This window comes from Propithecus coquereli, unplaced genomic scaffold (genome assembly GCF_000956105.1).
Source record: "Propithecus coquereli isolate 6110/MARCELLA unplaced genomic scaffold, Pcoq_1.0 Scaffold9, whole genome shotgun sequence".
Lineage (NCBI taxonomy): Eukaryota > Metazoa > Chordata > Mammalia > Primates > Indriidae > Propithecus > Propithecus coquereli.
This window is the reverse complement of record NW_012155284.1, coordinates 1052829-1072961: the sequence shown is the minus strand read 5'-3', so window position 1 is coordinate 1072961 and position 20133 is coordinate 1052829. Positions and strand designations below refer to the sequence as shown.

Here is a 20133-nt window from a genome sequence, read left to right as displayed (position 1 = left end):
AAAAGAAACAGGGCCTAAGAAGCACAGTGGAGACAGCTGTAAACATCCAGAAAACTGCCAGATGTGCTCTGGCGGGCTTCTGCATCCCCTCCCTCCTGCCTTGCCCTTGAGCATACCAGTCTGCAGAACAGGACTCAGGCCCACACAGGAGACAGATTATTCTTCCCGGTGGGAACCTACATTGGCCATACTGATGCTGATTCACTCTCCTTCAATGTAGCAAGGAGAGCAAAGAATGGTGCCTCCTTTTTTCCCTTTTTAAAAAATCAGTAGTAGTAGTTATAATATTACTGGGACAGGGGGAGCCTCACTGAGATGCTATCCTTGAGATCATCTTGTGACCACCCCTTGTTGTTTCAGTGCTGCTCTCGATGCTGTCAGATGGATGCCTGCCTTGTGTGGATCCCTCTCTTATGTACCAGATACAACATTGACAGTTGCTAAAAGAATGACATCGCTCACAAAGGTTCTTGTGACAGTCACTTACTCAAAAACCACAAAGATCATGAAAAAAAGCCATTCTAGGAATTAAGGTAGTGAAAAGACCACCCCACTGTAAAATCATGAGCCATGAAATGAAAAAAAAGGAGCTGGTTACTTTAAGCCCCACAGATTATTTTTATAATTCACTTTAAATGTTTTAATAATTAAAATTCTTTCTTAAGGAATTGATTTTTCAATGGTTTGTCAAAAGGCTTCATCAGTCTTCATCAATTCGGAAAATATTAAATGGTTGTTGGCTCAGAAATATCAGCAAATGAAGAGTTTGTTACGTAGCCCATCTTTCCACTGTGACTAGATGGTTTACGTGTCCACTGATGGATACAGGTAAGGACTGTCCCTGAACCAGCCCTGCCCCTCTGTCACTCTTGGCTCCTTAGCTGTAATTCTAGTCCAGCAATGTTAGGTTTGAACTGAAGACCTGACTGGTAGAAGATAAACAAATCAACTCTCTTTTCCTCAAGGGATATTATGAATAAAGCTCATTGCTTATGTTTGCTCAGTAATAGTAATAGAGATTATTAGTGATAGAAGAAAAGTTTTTCTAACTTCAATTACTTTTCCCTGTAGGCTAAATAGAGATATGGATCTCATTTCCAAAGCCCAATACACTATTTGGGTTTGCTTTCAATAAAATATCTGTGAAGTGTCTTCAGCATGATCCCTATTTAATGGGATTTAGTTGTAAAGCTTAATTCATATCAGATTTTCTAAATGAGAGATCACTGTCAACTTATTGTTAATTGAATTCAATAAAATCAAGGTTTCTATAATTAACATGAACCACTTAATCTTTTAGCTCCTTGAATGAATGTAATTTTCTAAACACAGGTATCTTCATGAAATAGCAACATTTTGAGGAAAATAAATGTATTGTGACTTCCCTGTTAATATCAAATTAATATCAGATTAAATACAATCGGCCCTCTGTATCCATGGGTTCCGCATCCATGGATTCAAACAACCAGGGATGAAAAATGTTAGGCCTACAATGGTTGCATCTGTGTTGAACATGGACAGACTTTTTTCCTTACCATTATTCTTTAAACAATACAGTATAGCAACTATTTATATAGCATATACATTGTACTGGGTATTATAAGTAATACAGGGATGATTTAAAGTATATGGCAGGATATGTGCAGGTTATTTGCAAATACTATGCCTTTTTATATCAGGGACTTGAGCGTCCATGGATTTTGGTATCCTTAGGGGATTCTGGAACCAATCTCCCATGGATGCTGAATACCTACTGTATATCCAAATCCTTTAAAAATCATATAATAAAAGATAAATGATAAAATATTCACAAACTAACTCAGGATGTTAATATTATGGTGTTCAGAACATCAGTCCAAATTAAGTATAGCAATAGTTACGAAGTGGCATACCACAGTACAAAGACCAATGGTTTCAGTGTCAGTAGACACGAGTAATAGGACTTCCTGTGCCTCTAACTATAGTAGTCCCCTCCTTATCCAGGGGGGATTTATTCCAAGACCTTCAGTCTTAAAAATGCAAACAGTACTGAACCTCATATGTATTATGTTTTTTCCTATACATACATACATATGATAAATTTTAATTTATAAATTAGGTATAGTAAAAGATTAACATCTTTTCTTTGGCATATCTAAATTGCCAGCATCACTGCTCTTGCACTTTGGGGCCATTATTAAGTAAACTGTTACTTGAACAGAACACTGTGATGCTGCAACAGTTGATCTAATGACCCAGATGGCTACCAAGTTACTAATGAGCTGGTAGCATCTTTGGTGTGGATATGTTGGACAAAGGGATGCTTCATGTCCCAGGCATGCAGGACAACAGGAGATTTCATCATGCTACTCAGAACGACACACAATTTAAAACATGAATTTTTTTGTATCTGGAATTTTTTACTTAATATTTTTGGATCATGGTAACCGTGGGTAACTGAAACCACAGAAAGTGAAACCGCAGATACGGGGGCACTGTTGTGCCTATGTGGCATTGGATAAGCCACTAACCTTTCTGGGCCTTGTTTATATCTATGAGAGTGTTGGGCTAGATGGAATGATTCAAGTTTCTTTCACTATTAGAGTTCTGATTCTGTATTCTGTAATATGTTATCAGAAACTTTTTTCACCTTTTTTTTATTTTGGAAAATTTTAAATATTTCTCAAAGTAGATAGAATACTATAGTGAATGCCCAGGGGCCCATCAAGCCCCCCAACAATCATCACTCCATGACCAATCATGCCCCTTCTGTACTTCTATCCACTTAACCCTCTGCTGTAGTATTTTAAAACAAATCCCAGATATTAGATTCTCTTTATTAGCATGATCCCCCTGCCATCTGTACTGAGAGCACCTTGGGGTCTTAGAAATTTTATTTAGTTTTTAACAAGGCTCAAATTGCCTCACTGTTTCTTTGCTTTTCATTTTTAATTTGAAATTTTTGAGGTAACTGTAGATTCACATGCAGTAATAAAAAATGGTTAGAAAGATCCCATATACCTTTTACCCAGTTTCTTCCATTGTTTTTGTAAAACTTCAGTGTAATATCACAACCAGGATATTGACATTGATATAATCCACTGATATTCAGATTTTCCCAGTTTTACTTGTACTCGTGTGTGTATGTGTGCGCGCGCGTGTGTTTCTATACAATTTTATCACCTGTGTAGGTCTTTGTATCCACCACTGTAGTTAAGATACAGAATAGTTCCATCACCACAAGGATTTCTTATGCTGTCCTTTTTATAACCAGACCCCTCTGCTCTCCACACCATCCAACACCAATCTGCTCTTTTTTCTTCATTTCAAAAATTTTGCCATTTCCACCTGCAACCGAATATTTATAGCAGCACAATTCACAATTGCAAAGATGTGGAAATAACCCAAGTGTCCATCAATACATGAGTGGATTAATAAAATGTGGTATATGTATACCATGGAGTACTAGTCAGCTTTAAGAAACAATGGTGATATAGCACCTCTTGTATACTCCTGGATAGAGCTGGAACGCATTCTACTAAGTGAGGTATCCCAAGAATGGAAAGACAAGCACCACAGGGACTCACCATCAAATTGGTATTAACTGATCAACACATAAGTGCACATATAAGAATAACATCTATTGGATGTCGGGGAGGGGGGAGGAGGGAGGAGGGGACGGGTATATACATACACAAAGAGTGCAATGCTCACCACCCAAAGAATAGACGGATTTGAAACTCGGACTTGGCGGGGGGGCAAGGGCAACATACGTAACCTAAACATCTGTACCCCCATAATATGCTGAAATTAAAAAAAAATTGTCATTTCAAAAATGTTATATAAGTGGAATCATACAGTATATGACCTTTTGGGATTGACTTTTATTGCTTAGCATAATTCCCTGGAGATTATCGTATGTATCAGTAGTTTGCTCCTTTTAACTGTTAAATTGTATGGTATGCATGTACTACAGTTTGGTTAACCATTGACCTGTTGAAGGACACCAGAACTGCTTCAAGTTTTTAGCTATTCTAAATAAAACTGCTATGAACATTCATGTAATTTGTATTTCCTTGATGATTAATGATGTTGAATATCTTTTTCATGTGCTTATTTGCCATTCGTATATCCTTTTTGGTGATATTTCGCACTGTTACTTCTCCATTTACTTTTTTTCAAACTTTAGGGTGTGAACGGGGTTGCTGATGAATTACCTATGAAGTTTGTTATATTTGATAATATACCTAGTTGAGAAGAAACAGAAGACTGAAATAGAAAATGTTGCTTACTAGGGTTCTCAGCTCTGTACTAGAGTTTCTGGGAATACAAAAATGAGTAAGAAAAGAACCTTAGTCTTGAAGTTCTAAAACCATCTGGCACTTTTAACTGTAAAGGGAAGCAGAAAATATTTAGAAGTCTGCGATTTCCAAATTGCATGACTTCAAGGGATGATATTTGCATGAGTTTCACAAAGGTGACCATGAATGATGGAAAGATTCTAGCACACACAAATCAAGGATTCAGGTTCATCTAATATGAGTAATGGATGCAAAAATGTGCTTGCACGTAGATGGCTGCCCAGAGCATTGTAGCAGTCCTAATTAAAGGACAAGCACCCCTGGCCTTCAAATGCCACAAATGCACTCAGCTGCCAGTGAGAATAGTGACTGGGAGGAGACTTCTAACAGGCTCTTCAAGAAACTTGTTCTGTCCTCTCCCCCTCATTTCTTCAGCCTCCTACCTGTTCCAGAGAATGTGTATCTATGCCTAATTGATCACCAGTGGCAAGTACCTTGTGTCAACCCCAGCACATTCCTGAGTGCTTAATTTAAGTTTGGGTGAAGAACATTCTTTCCAAAAATTTTATCCTCCCTAGCAGCACTGGGTCTCAGGCAGTCTATTTCTGCAGTTTTCTGCAGAAATTAATGACCCAATTTCTTAGATTCAGTATACACTAAAGAATTGCACGGTGATGGTCTAAGAGGAGAAATAGCTCAATAGAGAAGAGTAGAGAATAAACACACACACACACACACACACACACACACTCTTAATTTCTAGTAATGGTGACATTTAAAATCAATGGGAGAAAGATGGACTGTTGCAATTGTCTGGGAAAAAGTCCTACTACACAGTATACACAAAAACAAAATTCAGGTGGATTAATGATCTAATGTCAATTCTAAAATATATGTGTGTACATAATAAAGGAATTTAACATTTTTATAATTTTTAAAAGTGAAATGGGGCATAGCAGGAGGTCTTCTAATGAAAACATGTAACTCAGAAGCTGTAAACAGAAATGCACAGATTTGACTACATAAAAATAAAAGAAACATTACGATAAAAAGTACAATCAACGGAGTTGAAAGAAAACCGAATGAAAAAGTTTTTTAGCCAGGTGCAGTGGCTCATGCCTATAATCCCAGCACTTTGGGAGGCCTAGGCAGGAGGATTTCTTGAAGCCAGGAGTTTGAGACCAGCTTGGGCAACATAGCAAGACCTCATCTCTGCAAAAAATAAAAAAAATTAGCCGGATGTGGTAGCACACACATGTAGTCCCAGCTACTTGGGAGGTTGAGGCAGGAGGATCGCTTGAGCCCAGGAATTCAAGATTAGAGTGAGCTATGATTGGGCCACTACACTCCAGCCTGAGTAACAGAGCAAGACTCTGTCTCTCAAAAAAAAAGTCTTTTTGTTTATATGTATATATGTCACACATATCCTTGTATACCTCCATTTTTCTATGGTGCAGACATATATTTATCTCCAATAGTAAGTTATTATTTCTTATATACAAAGAGTTTATATAATTCAATAAGAAAAGTACAAACAACTTAAATATCAGAAAATAAAGAATAAGAACAAGCAAATCATGGGAAGACACAAATTATCAATGAATGTATGAATAGCTGCTCACCTTTGCTAGTAATCAAGAAACTAGAAATTAAAACAACAAGAAACTGGCATTTAAAAATACATCAAATAGGCAAAAATGGAAAAGAAATTATATTCAGTATATATTGGATATTGGATATATCAGACTTTTTTCTCTGGGAATATAAATTGATACAGCCTTTTTCTGAGGACAGATTGGCAGTGTCTCTTGAAATTTAAAATGCACATACCCTTGGTACAGTGATTCTACCTTTAGAAGTCTGCACCATAGAAAAATAGATGTGTACAGGGATATATGTGCTAGGATATTCATTGCAGTATTAGTTGTAGTAGCAGAAACTTATAATCAACCTAAAATATCTGGCAATATGGAAATGTTAAAAGAAATGAAGAGCAACTATGATGTAGTCATACAATGGAATATAGTGAAGGCATTAAAAGATGCTGAGTTTGCTGCAGTGACATGGCAGCATGTGGCAGGAGGCCCATGAGTGAAAATACCCACTCTAGGAGCATATGTATAGATAGCAGAATTTAATCAGAGACAGTGGGGTGGAGAGGAGGTGTGTATGTGTCTGTGTGCCAAAAAAATTTAAAAGTCTGGAAAAATACATTATTAGTCTGCTAAAAATGGTTACAAATCTGAGGTATAGGAGTGCTGGGTTGAGGGGAATTTCACTTTTTCTTTTATGTACTTGTGGAGTGTTTGTAATTCTGTTTTATCATCAAGATACAATTCCTTTATAATGTTAAGAAAGCAAAGAGGTTATAAATACTAAACAACCCAATTGTTGACAAAAAAAAAATTTTTGTTAAAAGAATTGGTGGAAAAGAAGATATAGCTACCTATGCCTAACGAAAAATTGAAAAAAGAAAAAACATTTTCTTGCTACTATTATTAATTTCCTCTATTTGGGATATTTATTTCAGTGATTTCTACCTGGTTACTTTGTTGCATTTAATTGATAGTGTTTACTGGAGTTTAGTGAAAAGTACTTCATAAATATCTCTAGTTGTGATTTATCTATTGTGGTATCTCCCCAGTGAACTGACTGAGAGTGGGGAATTACAGAAATTATCTGGAAAGGAGATACAGATCTGGAAAGTAGTCTGTGGCTTGGCTTATCTCCACAGGAAACCTTATTTCATATTGATAAAGTTTGAAGTCTTTCCTGTAGTTCTTTCTGATTGTTCATTGTTGTTGTTACTGTTTTAATGAGAATTAGAATGAGCCAAACCAACCTGCTTCGTTCCTGCTGGTACTAATTTCATTTCAAAGGAACCAAATAAATAAGTGAATGTGGATGGATCCAGACTCTGACTGAACATGTTCAATTACTTTCTCCTAAACATTAAGATACATTCTTTAAAAAAACCTACACATGATAAAAAAAATCAACCAGTAAAGAACGATGAGGTGAGAAGTGAGATGACTATCATCTCTGATAACAAAACCCTGTTTAAGGTGACATTAATATTCGGCATCTAATCTATTATAAATCAAGATTTATTGTAGAAATATACCAAAGATAGCACAATAATGAAGAAAACAGAATCATCTCAGGTTTTGAAATACACCTAACAAACTCAACCTCTTGCAAAATAACTTTCTTATTCAAAGTGGAACTGGGAATTGTTCACCACACAATGAATCATCTTTTGGCAAGTACAATAGAATCTTTAGGGACATTTCACAGCCTCTTGTTCAATTGTTAGGATGTTTTTAGCTTTCACAGGTAGGAAAGAAAGTAGCTCGTATAGCTATCATCTTGTTGCTAAAATTGTACAGTAAAGATTTTTCAGAGTTGCTGTTGCAATAGATCTTTTTGCTTTTTTTTCTTCTTCCTGTTTCTTTACTCAGAGCTGCTTTGTCTCTCAAAAACAATCTGGAATTACTTAATGCTAATGTTTTCTGGTTATACTATTTACCCAGGACTCAAATGTTAAACATTAATATGGGAAACTCCCTTTTCCTTACCTCATAGCCCTATGTTTATTTAACTGTTATTTTGCAAGAAGACAATCTCATCTTTTCCTCTCCATGTTAGTACTTTTCTTATTGACAAACACATTTTGGATTTTGTTTTTGCTTTTTTTCAGGAGGCTTTAGAGCTACCCTCAGATGATTTCGAAGTGACTGAGACTGCAGCGGCGTCCGAAGTGATTAAATATGAGTATCATGTCTTATATTCCTGCAGCTACCAAGTGCCTGTACTTTACTTTAGGGCAAGCTTTTTAGGTAAGACCGTGTCTGAAGCTAAAAGTAAATTTATAACATTTACATATAAGGCAGAAAACATATTTGGAAAATTATTCTCGAGTAGAAAAAAATAGAGTTAAAAATAAGAAAACTGTGGGTGAGGTAAGGTTTTACCAGTAAATTTTCTCATGCTTCAGAAAGAGTATCAAGACTTCAGAGTGAATGATATCATCCCAGCCTTAAGTCTGATCTTCAGATTCTTGGCCTTCTGCCTGAAGTTGACTAAGCCCCCTGGCCCTTTTTCTTTTCTTTAAACAAGGAGGAATGACTTAAAGCTACAATGTTTATTTACTTCTAACTATATAGTAAAAATTTCTTTGAATTTCAAGTGATCCCATTAATTCAAAAGCCCCTGTGCCTTCTTCCCCAAAAGCTAATGATTACTTCAAGAAATGTATATCAATTAGGTTAAGCCGTATTTAAAAATAGCACTAACATTTCCTTCAGCCATCTATACATCTCCAATGCCTTCACTTCCTGAGATGCTGTTACTCAACTCATTCTCCTGCCAAGAAGGTGGAACACCCTGTCTCCTTGGAGGCCTTTGCTAATAAAGCTTATTTAATCAGCAGCCACATGGCATCCTCCCCCTGCGGTGCAGCCGAGACTCCCTGCTAATGTCCACTGCCTAAGCCTGGTGAGCACTCGGGCACCCTGCCACCCTGGCTTGGCACCAAGATGAGCCCCCTGTCCAGCCCACCCCCTGCCCTATTTCTCCTTTTCTGTCTGGCCTTATCAGCAGCATTTTGCATTTTGAACAGTCCTCTAACTTTTTCTGGATAGCTAAGACATCTGAATTTAGCCAATGATATTTTATTTTTAATTAAAAAGTAGCTTAAGCTGCTTTGAATGTGTATTTGGTAGATTTAATCACTTGCTGCCTTATATTGTTTAATGGTCTCTAATTTTGCAGTGTTGGCGGTTTAACAAGCACTTAGGATTTAAAACACAAGAACAAATTCTCATAGACTCCCTGGTGAGAAGATTTTAATCTGAGGTACAGTTCCTAAGAACTGACAATTTGGGGTAAATTTTCAACATGGGACACGGGGAATTGAGGACACTGATAGTTCACTAATGCACAAACTCGTGCTGTAGATTTATCCATATAATTATTACAAGCCTTAAAACACTCATTGTATTGTAATTATGTTTGGTTTGGAGCCCAGAGGTTAAAGGAGGTTTCTTGTCAGTGAACTGTACTATACTAAAAAGTAGGAGATATATTTATTACCCAGGGGGAGGAAAATGTTTTTCTTGGTTCTGGTTTGCTGTGGCTCTACCTAGTACCTTCTAGATTCAAAAACAAGTTGTGGCTGCAGGTAGAGGAAATAGGACACTTCTTCTTCAATACTGTACTTTCATATAATTAGTATTCACCATAAGCAGTTAATCACTAGAGAAGAGCTCCCAGAGACAAAACAAGTTGTTTAGCTTGTCAGCATTAGGGAATCAGAGGTGTTGAAACATGACTGCTTCTAGCTGGAAGTGGGTCTTGCCAAGGCCGGGGATGAGCTCATACGTGTGCTTTGCTCTTATGTGCCAACAGCTCCCCTTACAGTACAGCACAATAATTGTTCCTGCAAGTCCAATTATATTTAATGACATTAGTATACTTCCTGTGATCCTTTCTTTATGATTTTCTGTTCCTTAAAAGAAAAAAAATACACAAGTAGCATTCTTGGATTCTATTTATATACTTTTAAGATGCTCTTCATTTATGCCTAATAAAGGAAAGCCAAATTTATTTTATGTAGAAGCATTCTTCATTCCCCACTCCCATTCTGTGTTGTATAGAATGGGTATTAGGAATTTTTTAATTCATTTCAGTCCAGAATTCATTTAGTGCTTGTTTAGGTACATTAAAATATCAAATTTAATTTTTACAAAGCATATTAAATGTTTTCTGGTAGAGAAACATGAAAAATGGTTCTCTTCTTTATCATATTCTAAGAATTTCTTTTTTTTTTTCCCACCTCACTTAACCTCATAGATATTCTAAAAATATATGTCCCTTTACTGTGGAGCCATAATTTTTCATTTATTCCCCTTAGTCCATTACCTTTTCCTGTGGTATCTGATTACTCTGGCCTTTCATCTATTTGTTAAACAAATCTCTTGTCAGTATGGTGAAGGATTCCTAATGTCTTCCTCTTATTCCAGGTCCGGATTTTTCTTTGTCTTATTCTAAGAAAGTTCCGACCTAGAAAGAGGATGACTGTAAAATTTCTTGCCCAGGGGTCTTTTTTTTTGTTGCTTCAAAAATAGTTCACTTAGCCTTGTTTTTGACAGATATTTAGAATTTCTTTTGCATTTGATTATTAGTTAAAATTAATTTCTCTGCTTTGCTCTGAATTTTCTTCCTATACCTTTTTTTTTTTTTAAGCAAAAACAAAGCAAGTAGTAAGTAGTTACTATTTAAATTGACATTACTCTTTCTTCTATCAACTGGCTTAGATTTCAGGAGAAATCTTTATTTCGTTTATCGAAATGCAATTCCAATGGGCTATGAATTCCTCTTATTTCTCTATGTGGTCCAGTGTTCACCAGGCCAACTACAGCCGAACACTTAGCTAACATGCCACCTACTCTTGTTACTGCTATGTCATATCATATATCATACAGTCTATAATACCACAAGTTGCACTATAGCAGAATTATTTGTTTACTTGTCTTCTATAAGATGGCAAGCTAGAAGGTAGGGCTTTAAGGTAAAAAGACGAGCGAAGGGAAATTAATATGGAGTACCTACAAAGTGAGAAGCTTTATTTATGGCCCTATGTGTGTGAGAGCCACATATGGCGCATTCGTCTGAGGCACAGCATCAGCAATGAGCCAATAATGATGAACTTCTGACCATTTGTGAGTATAACCTAAAGACTGAAACATTGTGAGGTGCATTTTCCAACTCCTCTGGTGGGTTCTCAGGAGGAAGTAATACTATTGTCTTCAGGAGACCTAGGACCCAAACCATCTATATATCTTCACTCTTTAGTCTGATACTTTCTAGAGACTATAGGGTTAGTGAACTAAGAAAAATAGAATGTCCTGAGGACTCAGAAGTGGGCATCCAAACTAGCTGAGCAGCTGCTCCACTCCTATAAACACATATCTTTATTTGATCCTTGAAGGCAGACAGCCAAGCTGAGACGGCATTCTGCTTCTGGATGCCTCTCATTCCTACTCCTTGGACCTATAGGAGCTCAGTTTCCACGGGGGTAACATGGATTTAAGAAAAGAAATAAAGCAGGCACGGTGGCTCACGGCTGTAATCCTAGCATTCTGGGAGGCCGAGGAGGGAGGATTGCTTGAGCTCAGGAGTTTGAGACCAGGCTGAGCAAGAGCGTCTCTACAAATTAGAAAAATTAGCTGGGCGTGGTGGCACGCACCTATAGTCCCAGCTACTCGGAAGGCTGAGGTAGGAGGATCGCTTGAGCCCAGGAGTCTGAGGTTGCAGTGAGCTATGATGATGCCACTGCACACTAGCCAGGACAACAGAGTGAGACTCTGCCTCAAAAAAAAAAAGAAAAAGAAATAAGTCCTCCCTTCCCAATGTGTCCTCCCTTCCCAGTGTTCTGTTTTTCCTTAACTACTTTTGTCATTGTAGGTTTGAGAGAGGTGGTGGGTCAGGGTTAATACAATTTGCCACCCAGCAGTGGGTGAGAGGTAATTATGCTTCTACTGGGTAATAATAAATAGCCTAACATTAGAATAGTGCTTTGTAGTTTAGGAAATCCATTCCCACAAAGCATTGACATCTTCAAGGGCACGCTGCTTCTTTGTTTCTGTTTTTTTGCCCACTGTTTTTGAAGCACAGCATATTATAGAATTATTTGTATCATGCCAAAGCCTCCTATCTACTCTCCATCATTCTTATCATTCTATGACCCTTTTATGTCTCATTTTCCCTTTGGGGGGCTTGGCTTTGATGAAAAGCTGGTGGCAAATGTTAGAAATATGGTAAAAACCTGATGTATATATATGATGGCTTTTGGCTTCACCAGAGTCCTAGGCTTAAATATTTCCCTTTACATTATAACTAGAGATTTCTATATTTATTTCACCTTGAGTTCTGATTTATTTCTTTCCTGTCTCTTTTCCCTTGTTCTCTATTGAAAAATGGACCAAGTGGTTCTTGTCATTTTCAAAATATTTAATTCTTTGGGTGACATATGGGTTCTTCTTAAGAACTGTTTTGACATATTTCTTGAATTAGTCAGAAGGGCTGCTCTTGAATAGAGAAGGAAGCATTTCTTCCATTTAGCAACTGAATGCCTGTCCTTTCTGGAGATCCATTCTATTATTGGCCCAGGAAGTCAGGGTATAGAATTACAAATGTAGCCTAGATATTTCATGCGCAAGATTTGTCCACTTATTAGAGGCCTGAAAGATGCTCATGGAGAAACAGGGCTAAAGAAATAAAGAATAATTCCTTCTCAAAGGCAGCATTAACCAAACCAGATAAAGGCCAGGATAAAGACAGAATAATGGAAAGTTTGCAATTAAAGCAGTGTACAAACCATCAAGGAGGAAGAGGAAGAGGGTTGTCCATGGTTTGGAACAAAAGGAAATCTTTGGAGTATGCAGAGGAGAATGATAGGAAAACAGGAAAGATGGGGGTTGGAGGAAGCTGAAGAATGAGAGTGGATATCCATAGTTCTGTCCAACAACTTTCAAAGGATGTTCGTGGATTAGGTCTCCTGAAAAGGATAGAAGAGCACTGTAGAAAGAGAGGAGGATGAGTGCCGAGCTGTAGGGGCTGGGAAGAGCATAGCCTATTTGGGGAAGTGAGAGTCCAGTTTGGAATAGGGATTCCCTTAGGACAGATTGTGAAAGAAACGGTTGAAAAGATAAGTTGAGGTCCAGTTATGGAAGAGATAATGGATGGGTAGGGATTGGAGGATTTAAAGGAAAAGCGAATGAGATTGAGCAGACGTGAATGAGACCAGCAGAGGGATTTCCTAGAAAGCACGACTGAGCAAAAAAGAGAGAGGAATAATTGAAGGAAGAGAATGAAATTTAAAAAAAAAGGAATTGGAATTTGGCATTTTTAGTTATTGTTATTAGCATTATTAAAATTTAAAAATAGTAACCTCTTAGAGAAAATAAGCTGGAGGAACATGTTTTCAGGGAAAAAGTACCATTGCCACTACAGTGAAAGTTAAGGCAGCTTGTCGAAGAGGAAGAAAAAAGTGAATTAGAGATACTTAAAGACTGGGGCAAAAATGATTCTAGTTAACTATTACAATGAGCAGAAAGTAGAAAATGATTCTATAGATAATTTAGAGCCTTATTTGATTGTAAAGTATCTTTAAGAAAGTTTATATATTTATATTTATATTATACTTATATTTATGTGGGTAATAAATCTAGCCAAGATCATAATAACTGAAACATGAATTTTGGTAGATTAAAAAGAGATTCTAGGGATTGAAATGAGACTTGAAGAGTAAACAGTGAAAGTTATTAAGAAAAATAATGAAAAATTATTTAACTAATACAAATATATTCAAACTAAAAAGTCCAAATAATAGAGGAAATTTAATAAGAATTATTTATTGACCCATGTAAATATTTGAAACATTATGGGGAATTAGGATAGAAGTTGGATGCTGGGTTAGAACATGTGATAGGAATAGAATTGAAAAATCAAGCCCTGGTTTAAAAATATGCTCAAAGAAAGGCACTAAAGGAATGTGAAACTAAACTACAGCAACAGATAATTAGCTAAAAGGTTTATTCTAACCGGTGTTAGTACAAAACACCACATATACAAAAAGTAAGATATTTTAAATGGACACAGAGACCTGGAAGAAAAAAATAAAAGGTAAGTAAATTTATTTTCTTAATTTGTAGGAGACTATATTTTAGCTTTCCTGGACAGATGAATATTTGTGCCTCCATGTGGAAGAAATATCTCTTTGCTTACTATTGGCAAAATTAGCCCTGTTTGAAACATCCATTAAAACATACATGAGTACTTAATGTGTGCACAGCACAAAACCCATTAGCCTATTTAAAAGGTATGCGGAAACAAATCACTGCCCAACTTGTAACTCATTTATTGCTTTTCTCCTCCTTTAAAGTCATCGAAATCTGTATGTTAGGTCCTGTGTTGAGAAGGCAGAGACTGCATTCTCTGTGGGAAGGGGACCAAGCTGGATGGTGGAATAAGGATAGACAAAATGCTAGTACAGGAACAATATGTCCATGTTTGGGGGGTATTGAAGTTTGAGGAAAGCCAGGAGTCCAAATTGCTGAGTACTGGGGTACCAGACCAGGAGGTTAGGATCAAAACCTCGGAATACTTTGGATAGGATTAAAAGTAGAGTGTCTTCTTTAGAACGAGGAGACATTAGGTTGTAGATATCCATCTGGAGGTACGGTCTTTAGATTTCTTGATCAATAAATAGTATCTCAGGGTTGATATCTTAAGTACTTTGGGGATCATGCAGTATTGCTTCCCTTGGGACATTTTCTGATTCAGAGATTTCTCAAGATGGTCTTATATGGACTTCTACTAGGGTAAGTGTTTAACTTAAATGAAAGGCTATAGCATTACTTGCATTATTACCCAGTGTGTGGATGGTTTGAGATAACTCAAAATTGCTCCTTTGCGTGCTGTTGAGCATATGTCTCATAAAAATAGATGGCAACATACATACTTCCTCATGTAATTAAAAACTGTCTTACATTTTTTTACTCAAAATTGCTAGACAAATATGTAACATTTTAAAATTTCGGGATAATAATTTTGAAAATATTTATTAAGCAAGACTTTTAAATTTTCTATTTGTTCTATATTAGCTAGGTATACTTGGTTGGGAATAATTGAACCTGACCATCGTAAACAGAAAAGGACTTTTTGAAGAGTAGATCGTAGAGTCAACTGAAGGAAGTAGAATGACAAGGTGAGGGAAAGGCTGCCTCCCTTTGGCTTTAGTGATGGGAAATTGGGGCTCTGCCTTCCACTTATTGTAGAATTTCTTTCCCAAATTGGAAGCGTGTTTGGATACTCAGAAATCAAATATCCACTATATGCTTAATGCTATGGATTTACACATGTATGAGAGTTTTTTAAATATGACTGCAAAACATGTAATCAATGAATTTTATTATGACTATTCAGTCTTTATTCTTAGAATTGTGTTAATTGCTCTAGAAAGAATGTTGAACTTTCATCTCTTCATTCATTTGAAAATATTTATGCATAAGCCATGAAGATGTTTCTGAAATTCAGAGATAAATAAAGGAAATCAGAGATAGATGATGCTCTCAAGGAGCTTAGGAAACAAGACAGGTCTGAAATTCCCTGTAACAAGTACAATATGTTAAGGACCATAAGAGAGGTAAAAGTTGGCACCAAGGCTCAGAGAGCTGCGATTACCTTGAACTGGAAGGATCAAGAGAGGCCTTGGATGGACATGGGATTTGTCCATGCAGCGATGGGCGAAAGGGCAAGCCAGACCTGAGAAGAAAAACAGGAAAGAGAAAATTCTAGTTACTCTTAGGTTAGGTAGTGTTGGTGGAGACTAGTAGTAACAGCAACACCACCACCACCACAAGTAACCTGTATCACTTTACAGTATACAAAGAACTCCTATATACAGAGACACCTACAAAGTAGTGGTGAAAAACACAGGATCTAGAGCCAGAAAGCCTTGGTTCTGATTCCCAGCTCTGCTACTTAGTGCCTATGTGACCTTGGCAGGTTATTGAACTTTTATGTTTTCTTTCTTTCACCATCTGAAAAAAAATTGAGATAATAATAATACCTACTGCATGGAGTTCTGAGGATTGTAAGCTAATATATGAAATGGGGCTTGGCATTTAGTACCTTTCAGTGATGCCAGCTGAGTTATGTACCTTGATCCTCACAATAATATTAGAAGGTAAGAACTGCTGTTATCCTCATGTGCAGACATAAAAACTGAGTGCTCAGAGGGGTTAAATGATTTAATGAAGGATAATAGAAAACTCTGGAGTTGGGACTCGAACTCTATAGCCCATTTTTTACTACATGACACTTTCATACAAATAACTGAAATTTAAGAAACACGAGTTAAATTAATTAATTGACATTATGTATAAGTAAAAAGAAGTTGCCACAATCTGTATTTTTGGGATTTAATTTAGATTGCCTGAGATTAATAAAGGTACAAAGTGCTAAAATGTTTGTAAGAATAAATAAAAATTGCAGAATTAGCCAGCACAGTAGCTGATATGAACGTACATGAACAATTACACTCATTTCATATCACAATATAATTTTCTCACTGCAGCAGAAATGAATTTTCTCCTTTGGTGGAGCTTCATCTCTACCTTACTGTGGAGTATGACATGAATTTTTATATCCTTCAAAGCTCTGTTGAAGACAATATATTGAGTAATGACATATTTTGTTGTGAAAAATCCACTCTTTCCTAGTGACCACATCAGAATATTGTTTTTAAACTTATTCTGAATAATTTATTCTCTTTCTAATCTTCATTTTAGAAGTTAAAAAATTTTAGTGAAACCATGCACAATAAGGATAAAGGTGACTTCAGCATGCTTGCACTAGAGTTAGGTAGTGCTAGTGAAATATCTCATGCTGTTACTGGATTCATGAAAACTAATAGCCCTGAGAAATTTAATTTAGAAAGCTGCACATTTTGAGTAATATATAGATTACTTGACACATGGGTTATTATTCAATTGAAAGATTTTATATGAAAATGTTAAATTAAATGCTACTGGCAGTTGCTAAAGATTGTACTTTTTAATTATTCTATTTTTCACCTAATATCTCTTCTTCTTTTGTCACTGACACTTTAGATTCTGACAGAACATTCCTTTAGTTTAAATGTGTATTATCATTGCAGATGATATAGGCACATAGTAGGCACTCAATAAATACTTCTTAAATAAGTGAACCCAATTTGCCATGCTCACTTTGTAGGTTCTTGCTGAAATTATTTAGGCTTTTACTGTAGTTTTTCAAGTATTCAAGGGATTTTACTGAGCTTCTCAGCCTCAGTGTGATTAATGAGATTTCTAAGCATGTTCAAATTGGTGCTATCAAGTATCTTGGGTCTGAAAGTAGGGAGTTGTTGACTGAGCATGCTTATGTCTCCTGTGACTGAGGCCAGACAGAAAATATATACCCTCTTAAAGTTTCCGATTGAAGATAATTTGACTTGAACATGTAGGTACATAATAATGTGTTTCATGTACTTAACCAAGTATTTATGCCCATGTTTTAATTTTAAGTTAAAGTTTTGAGTCTTCAGTTTTCATAAATAGATGGAATGTACAAAATTCTTCAAGTTTCTGTTTTATTTCTATGATGTGGTTCTTTAAATGTTTGGCTATGCCATCCAGTTGCTTCAGTGGGATTTCTAAAGACTCCATTTTGTTTTTGAAATAATTAGACTCACGATCATATTTGAATGCATTTTAGTTATCAATGATGTATGCCAGAGTTTTGTAGATATTGATGATAAGGTCGATTTTTTTTTTTTAATAAAACATCTCAAAAACTAACTTACACTTGTCTTTGATCATGAAGGTGTGAAGTATGATGAGGTAAACCAAAGATGAAGGCTTGGGGAAGAGAACCTACATCATATCTCATTAAATCATTGTTGTTGTAAAGACAAAGCTATGTTTGCTCAGATCTTTTACAGTGTAAATGGTCAGCAGAAACCGGAGAGATTCACAGAGACACAGAGGAAAAGCAAAATTATAGACTTTTGCCAGCCATACTGCAATTACTCAACAACGCATTTGGGAACTGCTAGTTTTGAAACATCTTTTAGTCCTTGTGGCTAAAAGTTGGCAGATGGTTACCCATCAAAGGTGAATTTGTCTTGAGATGACAAAAATCATTTGGAGCCAAATATAGGGAATAAAATGAGCATAATTTTTTTTTCCTTTGATTAAATCTATTTGGGACCACAAAGTAATTAGTTCCTTGTCTGGCTCTGAAGGCAATTTCAAAGGAGCAGTTCGATTGACAGCATCGTTGGAATAAATATTTGTTGAATAGTTAGGTAACCTCAATAGGTGACTATTTAGAAGAACAGTGGTCTTTTGAATATTTAAGATGTGATATACTTGTTCTGAACACTCAAATTCTAAACCTTACAGTCCCACCAGGCCTATCATGCTACCAGCAGGGGGTGCCAAACACAGAACCTCAAGAGATGCTGAAGAGGCTGGGCATGTTGGCTCGTGCCTGCAATTCCAGCACTTTGAGAGGTCTGGACAGGAGGAGTGCTTGAGGTCAGGAATTCGAGACCATCCTGAGCAACATAGTGAGACCACATTTCTACAAAAAAATAGGAAAAATTAGCCAGGCGTGGTGGCGTGCTTCTGTAGTCCCAGCTACTCTGGAGGCTGAGGCAGGAGGATCACTTGAGCCCAGGAGTTGGAGGCTGTAGTGAGCTATGATTGCACCACTGCACTCCAGCCTGGGTGACATAGTGAGATCCTGTGTCGAAAAAAAAAAAAAAGATGCTGAAGAAAGTTTGCAGTGGCCCTTGAGATATAGCCAAGATATGGGCCTGTATGGAGCAAATATTTTGATAAGGGAATTATAATTGCTTGTTGGCCTTCCTCAGTTTTCCTAAAGGGGTTAGGTTTTGGAATCTGGAGACCAGTTGGGAGAGGCCAGTCATGGAGATCACAACTATACAGTTAGGCCGTCTCAATCTCAAGCAAAATAGCTTTTAGAAGCATCATCTTTATGCTCTCTTATGTACCAGCTTTTCTATCAGTTTCTTCGTTTGAAGAATTTACTCTTAAAACAATGCCCTGGTTATAAAGAATCAGAAAAGCACTCAAGTTGGTTCAGAAAATCGGGTTGAGAGGAAAATAGGGCTTATTATGAAGAAAAAGGCAACTCACAGAAATGAAGCTTGGCCAGGCCTCACTGGAACTGTACCCAGGGACTCCACCGAGGTAGATACTTTCCTGGCCTCATGTCTTTGCCCTTCTCTATACAGCCACACTCTTCTCTCTCTGCAGGCCAGCTTCTGCTACTTACTTCTGACCTCTGTGTCCCCATAACTTGGGCTGGTACATGGCTATGGCTTACCGTGGCACCAGACTTGGTCTCCATTTTGTACCATCTTACAGGTCCGGCATTGCCTGTGTTGATCTAGGTCCTAGGAATATAGCAGGGAACCAAACAGTCAAGGTTCCTGCCCACCTGAAGGCCACATTCTAGGTGTGGGAGACCCCCTCCCCCAACTGATACATAAAGAACACAATAAAATAATATCAGAAAATGATGTATCCAATGAGGATAATAAGCATTCGTGTTTCGTGTCAAACTCTTGGGAGAGATACAGAATGCAATCCTTGCCAAACCTAAGTTAGATGATGCCACGCCTCTCCTGAAAACCCTGCAATAATTCCTCATTTCAAAAGTCAACATTTGTCTCAGAAGAAAATGTAGGAGTGAATCTTCATGATCTTAGATTAGGCACAGGTTTCATAGATATGACACCAAACACACAGGGAAACAAAGAAAAAATAGATAGATTGGACTTCATCAAATTAAAACCTTTTGTGCCTAAAGGACACCATCATGAAAATGAAAAGACAGCCAACAGAAATGGAGAAAATATTTGCAAATAAATATATTTAATAAGGGACTTGTATCTAGAATATATAAAGAACTCTTGTACTCAACAATTTGGTAAGTAACCCAATTAAAAAAGGACCAAAGGATCTGAATGGACATTTATCCAAAGAAGATAGTAACCAATAAACACATGAAAATATACTCTGTCACTTGTAATAAAGGAAAATGAAAATCTAAATCATGAGAACCATTTCACACCTGCTAGGATAGCTATAATTTAAGAACAAAGATAATATTAAATATTGGGAAAGATGTGGAGAAAGTATAATCCTTATTTAACTGCTGGTGGGATGTAAAACAGGGCAGCCATTTTGGAGATAAATCTGGCAATTTCTCAAAAGGTTAAATGTAGTGTTACCAT

At 36.7% G+C, this 20133-nt stretch overlaps 1 protein-coding gene across 1 annotated transcript in view; it reads left to right on the top strand.

Annotated features, from left to right (window-relative positions):
• The window catches only part of ATG10 (autophagy related 10), a 266695-nt gene that overhangs the window by 168540 nt on the left and 78022 nt on the right, over positions 1 to 20133 (top strand). The window contains exon 3 of the mRNA XM_012664569.1: positions 7981 to 8119. Within this exon, the coding sequence (XP_012520023.1) occupies positions 7981 to 8119 (139 nt within the window). The remainder of the gene's footprint in view (positions 1 to 7980; positions 8120 to 20133) is intronic.